Here is a 17,023-nt window from a genome sequence, read left to right on the forward strand (position 1 = left end):
TCAAGACTGTACCCAAATGACAAAAGTTACATTTAATTTACAATGTAATAAAGGTTACAGGTAAAAAGCTACACTTAAAGCAGAAAAGGCCTATTACACAAATGTACAAATCTGTACAAAGCTTGTACAATGGTTCCTACCTTGTCTCCTGTCAGCCGGGTCTATTCTGGAGATCTGAATAACCAGAACTCTAAATGGGGGTGGGGATGTCAGGGGAGCCTCCAAACCAACGGCTGAGCATATTCTCCTAACACACACCTGATCCTTGCAAAGTAGTCTTTCTGTTTGTAACCAGGAACTGCCCCACGGCACACATGAACAGTGAGGCCACAGGGAGGCCGCACTGGAACTGAAAGTAGGTAAAGGCCAACAATACTGTCCAAACCCATTAGCCTGTCCTGTGATCCTGGCTTCAGACGAAGGGAACTCAAAATGGCCTCATGCCACCAGACAGGCAGAGAAACCACGGGCACAAGAGGGCATTCGTTTACCCTGCTGTTTAAATAAACAGTGTCAACTAACCTGGCACCCACAGTAGCCGCTTTGTTACCTGGGTCTCAGAAGGAAGGGAAGGAACGGGAATAAAACGAGGCTCCCACCCTCTCTCTCTCTATAGCTCTAGATTCCACCTGTGAGTCTTCACATAAATGGTCCTAGTAGGTGGCACAGGGAGAGGGCCAGGACAGTCTGCTCAGAAGGGCCCGGGAGCCTTTCTCTACCTGTCAAGTGTTCTGACTCAGGTCTTCAATGGTACTTTAGCCCCACCCCTAGTCTCAGTATTCCATGGTTAGGACCTTAGGAGACTTTCTGAAAGACGATACTGCACACATGGAAAGTTTTCTCCCTAGTTCAGTAGCTCCCCTTGTAGCCCCTCCACCCCTCCCTACCCCTCCCCACCCTCTCCATAACCAAAAATATCAAATTAGTAAGGAAGGTGTGGGCTTCTTGCCCGGCCAAGCCTCCTTCGCATATTTCTTCTTCTTGGGCTCATTTACAGCTTCAGGGTTATAGACTGCGGGGTTTGGTGTGGGATTTATGGTCACTGCTGACGGTACAACAGGAGTCAAGTCCACATCAGGGGCGAGGTTCGGGTATGGCATGGGCAAGCCACCAATGAGCGCTGTCCCATGAATGCCATGCGGTTGGGAGCCTGTTTCACTGTGTGTGGGGGGCAGGCCCCCGTATAGTCCTCCACTGAAGGCAAAGTTCTGCATGCGCCGGCTCCCTGATTCCTCCAGGCCCAGAGAGCCAGAGCCCTCCATCCGCTTCTTCTGTGGTTTGCCACAGGGAAGGAGAAAACAGAAAGAACACATGAGATGAGGCCGGGTGTCTTTCCATCCTAGCTGCAGAAAGCTAACATTTGAGGAAAGTCCTACTGTGCAGCCAAGCCCATTTCTGAAACCTTTGGGTCATATGCCACCTGAACAACGGCTCTTTAAGAAAGTCTAACACAGCCTCGGCTGTCCTGCAAACCAGGCTGGCCTCAAACTCATTTGCCTGCTTTTCAAGTCCTGGGATTAAAAGCATGGCTTTTGAAGATTTAAAATGAAAAGCGGAGGCTCACTGTAGTGTAGAGGCCATCCACGGGCACGGCCTCACTGCTCCTCAGGTCTGACCTCTGACTAGGCCGCTTCACTCCTCAGGTACGTGGTCTCTATATCCAGGAAGTCACCTTGATGTTCACCAACTATAGCCTTGAACTTCTGAATCACAGTAATCCTTTGTCTCTACCTTCTAACTAGCTAGGAGCTATATGCATGCACCACTAACACAGCTAGGCTCCATGCTGTGGCTTTTTTTGAGGCAGGGTCTCTCTACACATCTCTGGATGCTGTGGAATTCATGTGCACCAGGCTGGCCTTGGACTCAGAGATCCATCTCTACCTTCTAAAGGTGTGGGCCACCACACCTGCCTGGCTTTGAGTACCCAATTTTTAAACAACAAATGTTTCTAACATTTAAACAATGATTTAAATAATCATATGTATGTCAAAAACATGGGTTCCTGGTGGCCTGAGCTGAATGGGAGGAAGCTGGTTTTCAAGGGTTGAGTGAGGAGTGCCCTGTCTCGCCAGAGTGGTGGTGGCTAAGCAGATGCACCCATGTTAAAACTATAAAAAAGCTATACACACGAACTGTCATGTTTTAGTATGCATGCATATATGATGCCACAGTACCACTGACATAAAGCTACTTGCTATCTTTGTATGCTAACAACAGAACATCACAGAAGAATGGAGAGAAAGGAACTCTCTCTGGGAGGACAGCATCAGGATTACACAATCCAGCAGAAAATCATCTCCCACTCTACCTTGCACACTGCACACCACCTTGGGAAGGAGCTGCTCTGTCCGAGACTCTGTTGTTGCATCTAAAAATGTATTTATCATGTGTGCACATGTGCAAGTTCTACCCACCAGGGAGTCAGGACATTCTGGTAATCTCTCCATTCCTAAAGATACCTGACCCAGGATCTAGACAGGACCTCGGTATGTGCCACCCCTGTGCATAAGGTAAGAGCATGGTGAGGAAAGAGCTCAGGAGTTAAAAGTGCCTGTTGCTTTGTAAAGGACTCAGGTTCAGTTCCCAGTACCCACAGAGCAATTCACAACAATCTGTATGTAACTCCAGCTCTAAGGGATCAGACACCCTCTTCTGACATCTGAAGGCACTAGGCAGACACACCATGCGTACACATATATACATACATACATATGTACATACATACGTGCAGGGAAACAATTATACACAAAACAAGAAAATAAATCTTTAAATAGGCATAACAATAACTTTTAAAGAGAACATGGCAAAAGCCATATGTCAATACTTCTTTTATTCTGAGCCAGCAGAGAAGACAAAAGGTAGGTAGCCCTCTGAACCCTTAGTAAAGTTAACTACACTTCTAGAATAAGTGGTTAGTACACTGCATTCTGGTTGGCCACCTGAAGTCCCTTTGCAGTACTCCCTGGTTTCTGAGACACAGGTGAGGGGAATGAGAAATAGGAGAAGAGGGCTGGCTTAGCAATTGAGAGAGAGAAATGGCTGCTCCTCCACAGGACCCAGGTTCAGACAGAGCACTGACACAGTTCCTAGCTCCTACACAGCATATAATGTATATACTAAAACTGAGTTATATCCCTAAAGTGGGGTTTGGAGACCAGACTATATGACATCTCAAATGTTCTCAAAAGGTGCTTCCTTCCTACCTTGACTGGAACCACTGCAGTCTGCACCATGTTCCGGAAGCGACCAACAGACGGATCCACATCCTCTGCAGAGACAAGAGCAGGGTCGGGAGGATATGGGATCATCAAACCAAACATCCAACAATGAGCTCATTCAAACAGGAAAATACAGCTAATGCTAAGCCTTCCCAACAGCTCCATGAGGTGGGGACCAGTTCAACAGCACCGAGTACACGAGGAACAGAGCAAGGCAGGTCTAACGGCAGACATCACCATCCCAGTGATAAAGTGACAGGCGGCCACAACCACATACTCCTGTTTGCTCATTAGATTTAGGCCTCAGAGCCAGGGCTTCACGTTTCCAGCTCTGACTTGAGGGGCTTGTGACGTGCACTACAACCCCAGAGGAAATCTGGCTTCATCTGAAGGGAGCAACATCAAGGTAGGTAAGGGACCTGCTTCCATCTCTTCCAAGTCCCCGACTTGCTGTTCTGTTTTCTGCAGGCTAACTCCCTGGTACCCACAGGCTCTGGCTTTGGCCTGTTGGAGCTGTGCTTCGCCCCAGGACTCTATACATGGCTGAGACTGCATAACACACCTGGGGGCGTTCTACTCTGCACAATGATAACTCAGGTGACTATCCCCGACCTTCTCTTAATGCAAGTTTTAAATTGCATTTAATTGGTTTCTACAAACCCTTGATGGTCCATGCTTTTTTAAAAATTAAGTAAACCCCCCTGCCCCACAGCCTACCATGGCCTGGCTGTCAGTGGAGATCTTTCATAGAACTTGAATGTTATTCTCACAGCATCTGTACACACTAAGCATGTGCTGCCACTCTGGGTAACCATCTATCAGAGCTTTTAAATACACAATCACAGCGACCCAAGTTCGCAAACACCCTTCCACAGGCTGGCCTAGTGGCTCAGAACTGTTTGCTCCCGAGATCCAGGAAGTGTTCCCTCTCACCTGGGTTAATGATCTCATCATCCTCACTGAAGGTCACCCTCGAGTTCTTCCTCTTCCTCTTTGGTCTCTGAATGTCCAGATTTCCTTCCTCAATAGTGAGGGTCGAAATCCGCTTGTTGTGGGCAGTGTTGAACTCTGTCAGGTTCTAAGCCGAAGTTCACACAGAAAGGACCAGAATTAGCACATAGGGAGTTTTATGGAGAAAATACTAACTAATGGAGGAAAAGACGTTTGGGGCTTACTCTGATCTCCCACGGCCAGCAAGACAGCCGTTTGTATTCAGAGGACTCATACTGTCCTAATTAAAACTATTAATAGAGAGAACATAGAACATCCTCATTGGCCATAAAAGGAGGTGAAAGGCTGTGAGTGAGAACAGCCCTTGAAATGAGGGAATGGCTGCTGACTTTCCTGGTTTGGAGGAACACTATCATGACTCTACTCCAAGAAGTAAAGGAGAATTAACTGGGAAGAATGCTAAGATTTATTCTAAAGCAGCAAGATAGATGGGAACGGTAACTGAATGAATGCTTCTTAGCAGCTGGTCTTAAAACCACCCTGGTCGGTCGGTTGGTCTCTCTCCCTTTCTGTGTAGGATATGTGTATATGTGTGTGCTCCTGTGTGTGTCCATGTGAACGTATGTGTGGTGTGTGCATGTGTGTGGGGCAAAGACAGACAGGATCTATGCAGACTAGACTGGTTTCAATTTAGACAAATCCTCCTGCCTCAGTGTCTGCAGTGCTGAGATCACAATAAGACACCACACCTGACTGTCCCCTTTGAAACTCCTAAGGACACTGGCACTGCAATTAATTTTTGGCAGACTCTCTGTCCTACATCCGGCCCCAGTTCCATTCACAACTGCCGTCCGTACATCTCATGATTCATGTTGCCTTGGCATTGCTTCCTGCTTCTTTCCACTGGACTTATTCCAACCTGCACTGCAGCTTGAGATATTCCAAAAACCCAGAGAGGAACTAACACTGATCTGAAAGACAGGGAAGCACAAGAGCCTTGAGGGGACACACAGTGACCACCAAGGTCTTTAGATGTGAAGCTGCTCCTCAAGAGAACAACAGCTGACTGCTTCTCAGTAGCCTTTAAAATTACCCCCACTTCCATGTGGGAGAACCAGGGACCTCTCTGGAACAGCAGCCTGTGAACTTAACCACTGAGCCACCTCTCCAGCCCCAAAGAAGCCTAGTTTAAAGATCTCTGGGCTTTCTGGTCAGTACCCAAAAGGTAAATGGACGAAGATGTTGGCTTGGTAAGCTAGTGTTTTTCAATAGAGCTTTCTGTGAGGATGGACAGTAGTGTTCAGTGGGTATCCAAGGTATGTGTCTATGCGTCTGTGTGTGTCTGTGTACTTTCAAGGACTCCCACAGATAACAAAATATATAGAATCTCAGAGATCTATGCAGTCTCCCACACATAGCACTAGATCATAGCTAATGAGAATATCTAATACCTACTATAATATGAAAGTTATGAGGCTGGAGAGATGGCTCAGTGGTTAAGAGCACTGACTGCTCTTCCAGAGGTCCTGAGTTCAAATCCCAGCAACCACATGGTGGCTCACAACCATCTGTAATGAGATCTGTGACCTCTTCTGGTGTGTCTGAAGACAGCTACAGTGTACTCACATACCTAAAATAAATAAATCGTAAAAATAAAGTAAGAAAAGAAGTTATATTGTCAGAGACTCTCTGGCACAGCTGAATGATGGAAAGCAGGAAATGTGGTCAGTCGTGGTCACGCTGAACAGTGAAGCGCAATGCAGTCATGAAGAATAGAGAAAACGGGCTGCAGAGATGGTTCAGCAAGTAAGAGCACTGGCTGCTCTTCAGAGGACCTGTTATGCTATAGCACTGTCATTTCTAGTTAGGAAGAACGTTCCACACCGCAAAAGCAAGGGGCCCAAGAGACAATGACATAGAATTACATCCAGCTCCGTCTCCTCTTCGGGAAGTCCCAACAAGCCCTTGAGTTCATCGTCCTCCCCGCCCATCTTCTCATCTCCTTTCACCGCTGATGGCAGCGTCTGAGGCTTCTCTCGCAGCGTGTAGGCCCTCGTGGATGCGCCGAATGAGACTGTAGAATCGATGGGAATCTGTTGAGGCTTGTGAGGTTCCAGTCGAATATGACCCAAGAAAGTGCCATGTGCTGGGAAAGCAAGTCAGAAGTGTAAGGGAGACCGGAGCAGGAACAGCCAGGGCTCCAGGGAAAGGATAGCCTCTGACCCTCACAGGAAGTCAGTCAGCTCCCACAGCACATCAAGTTTGCCTTTCTGATTGTCAGCTTTTACTGATAATAATGTCATATTCAGGATCATAAACACAAGCACCCTTCTTGTATTATTATTATTTTTTTAACAGTACGAGGGTTCCTAGACAAGCAGCCTACCATTGAGCTACAACCCAGCACCTTGGTTTTTGAGTCAGGGTTTCACTATATAGTTAGGCCTGGCTTTCAACTTACTATGTAACCAGTTTGGAGTCAAACAATGTTACCCAGACTGACTGAACTCAATCCCTCATCCTCCTGAGGCTGGGAATATAAACCTGTGTTCCCTATGTATGCAGAAAAAACAAACAAACAAACAAACAAAAAAAAAAAAAAAAAAACCCAAAAACTTAAAAGATAAATATGCCACTGGGTCCACTTCATCCTGTCTTATGTCAAAGCAAGGAAGCTCTGAATGTCTTCAGTGGATGTGTCACAGACCTTAGATCTGCTGATCTCCACACAAACAGGATTGCCTGTTCTCTGCCGCCAGGAAGGCTTGGATCCACTCTGGGTCCAACAGAAATGGCTCCAACCTAGCAGAAGCCATGATCTCCAAGGCACGAGGCAAACATCAACTGTGGTCTGCCCTCTCCAGTTCCAACTCTAAGGACCATGAAAAGTGCTGGTCTGGTGGCATTATGCTTTAGCTTTTCCCCAGGACCGCAGAGACAGGCCAACACAGATGCAATGTCAATGCCAAGGCAAGCCAAAATCCTACTAGGGATTTTGAGTTTCCGTGTCAACATCTCTGCATGTTATGAAATGGGAAGAAGAGATAAGTCCAGTGCGACAAGGCTCACTGAGTCTGCCCGTAACCAGGCCAATGCGAGCTGTACATCTGTGTGTGCTGCAGTGAAGGGAGGGCCTAATAGAGAGCAGAGGAGATAGGACTGCGTATTTTACTCTCTTTATCCTAGCAGACAAGTAAACTGTAGCAGTCCACGGTCCAGTCTGCATTTCTGTAATTATTTTAGGCAGGCTTATGAGATTAAATTGTAATTCAGTTAAAGTAAAGTGTATCTGGGATAAACAACCTATTGCAAATAATAAACGTTGCTCAAAACAAGCATTTTGTAAATATCTTGTATTGCTGCCTATTAATGACTCTATTCATGACTTCAGCTTAAACTGGCTCACCTGGCCTTACGAGGACCTGAACATCAGAACTCCGAGCTCCTTCACGCCATTTTCATTCCCTGTATACAAAGGTCTCCCAGAAGAATCCCCCAGACTACCTTTCTCCTTAGTCAACTATTTCAGGAGAATAAAAGAATCTCAGAAATAAAGATGAGATGATTAAAAAAAAAAAAAACAAGTTCCCCAAACCAAGAGCCCAAACAACACTTCCATCCCTGTGGATGACAGGACATGGCAGGAGCTGGGTACTTACTGCTGTTGAGATCTATCAAGAAAACTCTCTTCAGGTGCTTGTGGTACACCAGTGCCGCGTGGACCCGAGAGCAAGATTGGTGGTCGATGGTAAAGTCACACAGGTCAGGGTTCCTCCCAAATAAGTAATACTTCTTCTCATCAATAATCAGCTTCTAAATAAATGAGATTAAATATTGCTTCACTTTCACTGCAAGCAAGCTTAGTAAAAACTTCAATCATGTAAGTAGAAGGTCCTGAATAGCTAAAAGGTCTGACAGTCTTTTAAATTCTAGGGTCTAATAAGATCAGTGAAGGTACTTTCCCCAGCAAACTGTCCCAGTCTTTCCCACACAAGCTTCTGACCATCCTAAGATCCCAATTGGGAACATCTTTCACATGTGATATGCACTAGCTCATAAACAGCCTGCATGCGTTCCTCCTACTTCTATCGAAGGCTAATAGCTAATCCATGAGTGCACTCCTGGCTCCTAGGTGACATCACCCAGTTCCATGCACGCCACTGAAATCTTCCCCAGGACAATAGACTGTCAGCTGAAGAACTGGGACCTGGGCTACCGAGCAGGGAAGAACTGACTTTGCATTTCTAAGTCTCCTTCAAGCCTCTGTATACTTACCTCAAGAACCTCTATGTATGGCCCACCTGTATGTACCTGAACTGCAAATTACTAAGCTAACACTTCTTACAATTCATCACTCTAAATATTATCTCCGACTGTACAGGGCTGACAGGAAAAACTAAACAAAACAAAAACAAGACCTGTTTTTAATTCTATCAGATGTAAGTAGCCTCTCCCTTTGAGATAAGAATTCTTATAATCTTCTTTTTCTTTTTTTAAATGTAACTCTAGCTGGCCTGGAACTCTATATAGACTAGGCTAGCCTTAAACTCACAGAGGTTCCCCCTGCCTCTGCCTCCTAAGTGTTGGGATTGAAGGCACGGCCCCTATACCTTGCTGAAATAAGAATTCTAAGGGATGGAATGATAGCTGAATACCTTTAATTCCAGCATTCAGGAGGCAGAAGTGGAGATGGGGGTCTCAGAATTGGAGGACAGCATGGTCTACATGGTGAGTTCTAGTAATAGTCAAGGGCTACATAGTAAGGCCCCATCTCAAAGGAAAAAGAAAGAGGGCTAGAGAGATGGCACAGGGGTTAAGAGCACAGGATGCTTTTACAGACAACCTGGGTTCTGTCCCCCAGAACCCACCATAACTGTCTGAAACTCCAGCTTCGGGGATGGTACTTCTGGCCTCTGTCAGACATGCACACAGTGCACATAAAATGTAGACAAAACACTCAGACATAAAGTAAAAAACAAAAACAAAACAAAACAAAAAAAAAAACCTTAAAAGATTATTTGACTGATTAGCAAGTGAGTAGGGGCAGAAGAAGAAAGCTTATTCTTTGAGCTGAATCATGCTCTATAAAACATTTCTGTTGTCATAGACACTTACAAGCCATAGTCAACAGATGAAGGGTACTAGGGGAATGGTTATTAACACTTTCCTAATTCTAGCCAATGTTAGTGGTCTAGCACCCGAGGACCCCATTTAACATGCTGTCTTTTCCCTTTAAATACAAGGTAGGCTTTAGTTCACATTTCAGCCTAGGTTCCCTAAGAAACCAGGAATGATGGCACTACTGTCTTAGAACTTCAAGCCAAGCATTGTGGTGCACGTCTTTAATCCCAGGCAGGTAGATCCATGAGTTCGAGGCCAGTCTGGCCTACAAGGTTCTGGACAGCAAGAACAGAGAAACCCTGTCTTTAAAAAAGTAAAAATAGGGCTAGAGAGATGGCTCAGTGGTTAGGAGCACTGACTGCTCTTCCAGAGGTCCTGAGTTCAACTCCCAGCAACCACATGGTGGCTCACAACCATCTGTAATGAGATCTGATGCCCTCTTCTGGTGTGTCTGAAGACAGCTACAGTGTACTTACATATAATAAATAAATAGATTTTTTAATAAAGTAAAAATAAAAAAGGAACTTCATATGTTAAGGCAAGATGATGTCAAGTTCAAGGTTAGCCTGGGTTTTACACACGCATGCACGCACCCACTACCACCAGCAACACCACCAACAAAACAAACTTCCAAGAAATGCTAGCACAAAAGTGAAGTCAGTATACAGCTGGAAAGCAAGAGCCACGCCCCCATGCCCCTGAACTCCCAGCAGGCAGTGCCAAGGAAGAGGCTCCCACTCAGGGTACACACACCAGTGTCCTCACATCTCATGCACTGTTAGAAGCAGCAACTGCTGTGCACTTACCTGCCACTCACTGGCCATGAGCTTTACACTGTACCGCTGGTGAGGACAATCCCCTAGGGTTGGCATCCCTTCCATTTGTAGATATAATATGGAGACATGCCACCCCCCATGCTGTAATAAATTCTTTAAAGTAAATATATACACTTCAAATGTATGTGATCTCACAGTTTAGATTTCTTTTTAAAAACAAGACTTTATATGTTCCAGGTTAGCCTCAAACTTGCTATAGAGCCTGGGATGACCTTGAACTTCTGGCCCTCCTGCATCTACCGCCTAGGTGCTGAGATTTCATGCAAGTAGCACAAGATTTTAAATCTGAGCATTTAGAAAGAACCAGTGACAATGTAAAATGCCTTTACTTCTAGGAGAGTAAAGACAGAGGCAGGCAGATCTCTGAGTTTTAAGACTACAGAAGTCTGTAGAGTGAGGTCCAGGTCAGAGCTACATAGTGGTACCTAGTCTTAAAAAAATGAAAGTTTAAATTTTTTGTGTTTGTGTGCACTGTATGTTATGGTACCTGTAGAGGCCAGAAGAAGGCATCTGATCCCCTGGATACAGGTGGTTGAAAGGGGCCCAACCTGGGTGCAAGAAACTAAACTCAGGTCCTCTGGAAGAGTAGGAAGGGCTCTCAACTGCTAACCCATCTCTGCAGACCCCGAGTTTGAGCATTTTTAACCACATTATGTAATTTCATAACCCACGTGTACTAAAACATAAACCGTGTAGGAATATTTTGAATTAAATATTCATATTCTTATCCCTGCTCCCACCCCATTAAAGCTTTGAGCCCTGCCAAGCTTAGCTTTAGGATTCAATCACTTCAAGTGACTGGGGTCAGTCTGTGGGCTGCTGCCTGACAGCACACACCTGTGGGTGCTACAGCGCACTTCAGGGCCACGCCACCCCAATGTTACACTTAAAACATGGATTGGGTAGGCAGTGGCTGTGTACACCTGTAACCCCAGCCTTCAGGAAGCAGAAGCATGGCAGCCAGAGGAGAGCTTCTAGGACCTTGTCTCAAAAACACAGCTTCCCCCCTCAACCCCAAAAACAAACTAAAACAAGATTTGTGTTACTAATAAGTCATGGGAAGCCAGTACAGTAGTTGCTGCCTAAAACCCAAGCACTTTGGAGGCTGAGGCAGGAGGGACACTGAATTCAAGGCCTCATCGATCGTCTAAAGACCCTACGGCAAAATGGTGACGGGGAACTCACTGAGCACTCAGGCAGATCAAGCCTGTGCGTGTGAAACAGCCTGATCTCCACATAGTGAGAACTACATGATGAGACCTTGTCTCAAAAGACAGAACAAAACCCCCAATTATTAAGACAAACATAGGTTTAAGATTAGTGGCGGGCTCTGAAGCACAGCGCTGTCTCCTAAGGAAGCACCCATGCAGGTTCATCTCACCACACTTTCCACTCCTATTTTTCTTTATAAAGATGGCGTCCTCACAGACTTTTTTGCTAATAAGCACAGTGCATCACAGGCAACCATTCTAGAGTGCAAACGATGTGTCAGAGATTGCGTTGAGGAAATAGAGGAGGACTCTCATGTTACAGGCACACATTCACCATCAATAGCACCAAGCATAGAAATGTTAAGAGGTTATTTAAATGAAAAATAATACCTCTTAGAATTAAGGAGATATAATAAAAAGTGAATGAATTGTCCCTTGTTCTTTCTGGTTCCTAAGGCTATGACTTTTGGCTAGCTATGGCTGATCACTATCCAAATGTGCCTCTGAGTTATAACTCAGAGTGTGTCTTTACACACTGGGCCTAAAAGACTCATGGCTTTTAGTTTAATATCGCACTTCTGCAACCCAACTATCACAACATATCACAAGCCTTTAAACAAGACGAGGATATAGATAGCTCGGTTAGTATCAAGTGCTGTTCAAACCTAAATCCCTAAAATAAATACACCAAGGGCTATAGCTGAGCCCACTAACTAGAATGCATGAGACCCTTGTCTGATCCCTAGCATGGCAAAATAAATACAAACACCCCCCCCCCACACACACACCAGACGCATATCTCAGGCCTACTCCTTTAAGAGCCAGATAGTACCATCTACAAATTATAACTTGACAACGTTGTGCAACTGAGCATTATGCAGGAAAACTGAGATACAAGAACAGCAGCAGACGGAGACAGGAACCAGAGGATGCTGATTACGGTAGAGGGACTCTGGAAAGATACATCTTCTATAAAGGAATGTGATATTATCACTGGGCTTCTTTATTTACTCTTGTTGCAAATTGAAAGATTTACTAAATTCTAGTAACAAAATAGATTTCATATTTAACTTAGCTTGCTATTATTATCTTGCCTTGCGTCTGTGTATACTGGAGGAAACAGACAGTACAGGCCAAGGGGCAACTGTGTAGTTGGTTCCTGTCTTCCTTGTTTACACGGTTTCCAGGGATCCTGTAAAGCTGTCAGGACTGCAGCAAGCCTTCCACATGTTGAAACATCTCCCTAGTCCACAAAGTACATCTCTAGAAGTCTTCAAATTTCACACTATTCTATGTAGCAACAACAAAGTTTCTATCTATAAGGTTTCGGGTTATTTTTAATTATTTCCTTGAATAATCATTTGCATTTTGGACTGTGTAAGTGAGACTGTACATTTCTTCTGCCGCCACCCCTTACTTTTCAAGCTGCCACATGTAAAATGTCATGTTTTTTAATTGCACCAAGAAAAAATAATTACACTCAATAATAGAGCTTTGAACTCAATTTCTAACTATGAAATCAGTGGGTTTGTTCTTTTTTTTTTTTTAAGACTTATTTTTTTTTTTACTATATAAGTACATTGTAGCTGTCTTCAGACACACCAGAAGAAGGCAACAGATCTCATTACAGATGGGTGTGAGCCACCATGTGGTTGCTGGGATTTGAACTCAGGACCTCTGGAAGAGTAGTCAGTGCACTTAACCACTGAGCCATCTCTCCAGCCCAGTTTATTCTTTTTTTTTTTTTTTTGTAAATAATTATATATTTTAATATAAGTAAGCTTGATATGGTAACTCACACAATTCCAGCACTTGGGGAGACGGGATAGAATTATCAGTCAGAAACCAGCTAGGGCTACATAGTGAGTTCAAGACCAATATGGGCTGGAGTGGAAATCTATCTCAAAAATAAAAAGACATCCAGCCCGTGGATCGCTGGGTTCCAGGCCAACCAGGACTACAGATTAAGACCCTATCTTTAAACTACTCCAACAAAAAAATACCTAGTTACTGTACTCTAAAATCTGATGTGACTCTAGAAACTTTCTGTAGTAACTGGAATTTCATTAAACTTTTACTTTATAATACTTAACTGCAATTATATAATTTTTATATAATTTCCCCTCTTATTGGATATTTTTTATTTATATTTTCAACGTTATCCCCTTTCCCAGTTTCCCCTCTAGAAAGTCCCTATCCCACCTCCCCTACCCCTGCTTCTATGAAAGTGCCCCCCTACCTTCCCACCCACTCCCTCCCACCTCCCTGCCTTGGCACTTCCCTACACAGGGCATCGAGCCTTGACAGGACCAAGGGCCTCTCCTCCCACTGATGCCCAACAAGACCATCCTCTGCTACATATCCAGCTGGGTGGTTTAGTCCTGGGAGCTCTGGCAGGTCTGGTTGGCTGATATTGTTGTTCCTTTATGGGGTTGCAAATCTCTTCAGCTCCTTTAGTTCTTTCTCTAACTCCTCCATTGAGGACCCCATTCTCAGTCCAATGGTTGGCTGTGAGCATCTGCCTCTCTATTTGTTAGGCTCTGGCACAGCCTCTCAGGACACAGCTATATCAGGCTCCTGCAATTTTCATTTTTGACAAGTGCCCCTCCTGACCATACTACTCTGAAGGAACTAATCCCGAATCTAACAGAAGCAGCTTAAATGTTAAACTCAATCTATATCATAACCTTCTGTAGTAAATATGAACTACAAATTCCAAATTAGTGGGTTTCCAGTTTGTGTGGGTGCCTTGGGCCTATGACCTGTTAAAAATATCTTCCTTTGTAAGGGGAGAGGAGTAATGAGAAGCTGAGTAACCAAGGGAGTGCTGCATCCTGGAGAATGAATCCAAAAGGGTTCTGGAATGCTAGGCAGCCACTACAGTACAGAGCTACATCCCCAGTCCCTATGAGCTTTTCACCAAGGACCCCCCCCCCAAAAAAAAAAAAAAACGGTCAAGAAGGGCTTGATAGCCCATGCCTTTATTTATAGCACTGGAGGCAGAGGCAATCAATCTTTGTTGAGTTCAAGGCCAGACTGCTCTATACAGGGAGCTCAGGATACCCAGGGCTTACCCTGTCTTAAAAAACAAACAGATGAAAAAAGCAACATTGCGGGGAAAACAAAGCAAAGGAGAGGGCGGGAAAGTGAGTCATGGCGCAAAACCTTTAGTACCTCAATTAGCTTGTCTCCTTTCACTACATCCAGATGTAAGCCGGGTGGTGGTTTACCTGCCCTGAAAGAGAAGAGTGAGAATGGTAGTTTTCAGGATGACTGTTTTTACCATCCCTGTCCCACCAACACTGAGGCTCTCTTACCAGCCTAGAGTTAGTTTATATTCAACCAACATTTCATACTTCACTGTTAGAGCTTCTTTCTACATTTGACATTTTCTTCCTAAGTGATTCTACTGTTCCAGAGGAGATTTCTGTGGGTCTGTATTTAGAGCAGACCCCCCAAAACTCCTGCATTTTGACACTGGTTATGCCCTTCAGAGACAATGCAGCTCAATGCCCTGTCCCTGGTAGGTTTTTCCTTCTTGCTTGGTTTTGGAGACAGTCTCCCACCTCCAACTTCCCTGTGCTAGACTACACTGAGGTATATGTCACCATGCTTAGTCTAACCTGAGGTTTTAATCTAAGATTTACTACTCCTGATATAAAAAAGGAATAAGCCCATTGTTTTGCTGGGTACAGAATTGCACATGTGAATCCCCATCAGAGGGGTCAGTGCAAGTTCAAGGCCATCCCAGTTTGTATAACGAGTTCCAGACCAGCTAGAATTACATATGGAGATCATGCCTCAAAAGAAATAAATGTTAAAACAGTCAAATAACAAAAACTACTTGTTTGGGGACTGATCAATATTATTCTCATCACAAAATAAACAAAAACCACTATCTAGACGAACTCTTGGTACCAAATCAGAGAAAATGTGATTAAGAAACTAGTGCAAACCAAAATTATACCCACAAAACGAAGTTCCAAACGAATAGAGGTGTGGTGGTATCCTGAACAGGTCTTTCTGAAAAATTGGAACTCATCAAACTTTTCTCTACACTTTATCATTCAAGGGACTGTTAAGAGTGTCAAATCACCTGACACAATTCCTGGTATGCACCAGATTCTGAGGTTATGACAGGTGATCTCAAAGAGTCTTTACATTTGACTGGCCTAAATTTGGTTAAGTGCAACAAGGGAACAGTGTAGATTAAAAAAAAAAAAAATTAAAAAAAGTATAGGCTGAAGCACATGGATATGTTAAAAGTATAAAGAAATCCAGGAAACAGCCAAACATTCATTTGTTTCCTGGGCGTTATCTCACAATTCTGCTCCAATATTTATATGGCAGTAACTAAAAGGACAGTGCATTGAACAAAAGCCCATTTTCTTCGAGAAACAAGTTTAAATGAATATTAAAACCAAAATATTTTTTTCTGAATATCCTATCATGTGATGGACTCGGGCCTCGGAGCTCAAAATGATGCAAGGGATTTTGCCCTTGAAGATCTCAATGTAACAGAAGCCTGAGAAGTAACATGGTAACAACCGGGGAAGAACCGCAACAGCAGAAAGGGCTCTAACACGAATGCATCCTCGTGCAAAGCAATTCGTATTTATTCATCTTGCACCCCACTCAACGCGTAAACCATCTTACTACTCCTATGAACTTCCCAGGGGATGAAAATGATGTATGCTAACAACTTCTGGTGTCTTTTGTACCGGGGCTTCGTGCTGGTCTGGTCAGAGAACAAGGGGAATAGTTCCGCGCCATCCCTGCCCTCAAAGAGCTCCTAGTCAGCTTGGAGGATGCAGCAGCCACGGAGGGATGCAGCATCAGGTTGGGCTGGGGTAGGGAAGCTAGCTCGTGGTGCGCGCTCGGGACGTTCAACACCCGGGGAAGGTATGATGCTCCCTGAGAGCATCAAGCACTGAATTATGAGTTAGGGCAAGTTAGGGGCCAGGGCCTGAAGCACCCCGGTGAGCGGCTGACCTCCCAAGCGCTGTCTAAACTGAATGCCTTCGAGCCCCCAAACCTCGGGTTTCCTCAGAGCCTGGGCCCCAGCTCCAGGTTCCTCCACACGTCGCCCAGCCCCTCACAGCGGACAGTTTTCCCTCAATCATTTCAGATTCTTTTTGAGCCGCTCGTCTCACCGCATAAAAAAGCAAGAAGAAAACATACAACCTCCCTTTCTGCCCTGGTAAACTCACGCCAGGCTGCTGCAGCCCCAGAAAACCCATCTCTCACCAAGTCGGGCAGTCGAACAGCGGGAGGCTGGAGCCGGAGTTCACGGCTGCCGCCATCTTGCGTCTCCCCCTCCCATTTGGCGGGCCTGAAGCACGCCGGGAAACTGGGAGGTCGGGAGGGAAGAGGCGGCATCCCAGCAGCCTGTGCGCGGCGCATGCGTGCGTAGCGTAACGCAAGGACGCTCGCCTGGAAGCGCCTCTGGTGGAGGGGGTTAGGGGTTGATTTTGAAGTCTGCAGTGTTTGCTGGAGAGAGGTGCGGGGGGGGGGGGGGTTCTCCTTGATCACGGGGTCAGAAGTGGTTTGTAGCGAGGTGTGGGTTTCTCTCTCTGTTCTCCAGAAACTCTTGAGCTCTGTTATCTGTATTAACTCCCAGCACATCAATCTCTCTCGCTTCATATAGGGATAATCAAGTGATCACTAAAGAAGTGATTGCTCA

General features: G+C 45.0%; 1 protein-coding gene across 4 annotated transcripts; it reads right to left on the reverse strand.

Annotated features, from left to right (window-relative positions):
• Positions 1-909: 909 nt before the first annotated feature.
• PPP1R8 (protein phosphatase 1 regulatory subunit 8) lies at positions 910-16,656 on the reverse strand. Of its 4 annotated transcripts, XM_080921966.1 has the most exons (8): positions 16,588-16,656; positions 14,515-14,575; positions 10,100-10,677; positions 7,832-7,985; positions 6,098-6,318; positions 4,155-4,299; positions 3,207-3,271; positions 910-1,271 (listed from the first exon to the last, which is right to left on the reverse strand). In XM_080921966.1, exons 3-8 carry the CDS (start codon positions 10,172-10,174, stop codon positions 918-920), a joined length of 1,014 nt encoding a protein of 337 aa, XP_080778092.1. In that variant the 5' UTR covers positions 10,175-10,677; positions 14,515-14,575; positions 16,588-16,656; the 3' UTR covers positions 910-917. The 4 variants fall into 4 exon arrangements, with proteins under 4 accessions (XP_080778092.1, XP_080778094.1, XP_080778091.1 ...); XM_080921968.1 differs by lacking the exon at positions 10,100-10,677 and having other exon boundaries at positions 6,098-6,246; positions 16,588-16,655; XM_080921965.1 differs by lacking the exon at positions 10,100-10,677 and having other exon boundaries at positions 16,588-16,655.
• Between the last annotated feature and the right edge of the window lie 367 nt (positions 16,657-17,023).

The sequence above is a fragment of the Micromys minutus genome (assembly GCF_963924665.1).
Source record: "Micromys minutus genome assembly, chromosome: 9".
Lineage (NCBI taxonomy): Eukaryota > Metazoa > Chordata > Mammalia > Rodentia > Muridae > Micromys > Micromys minutus.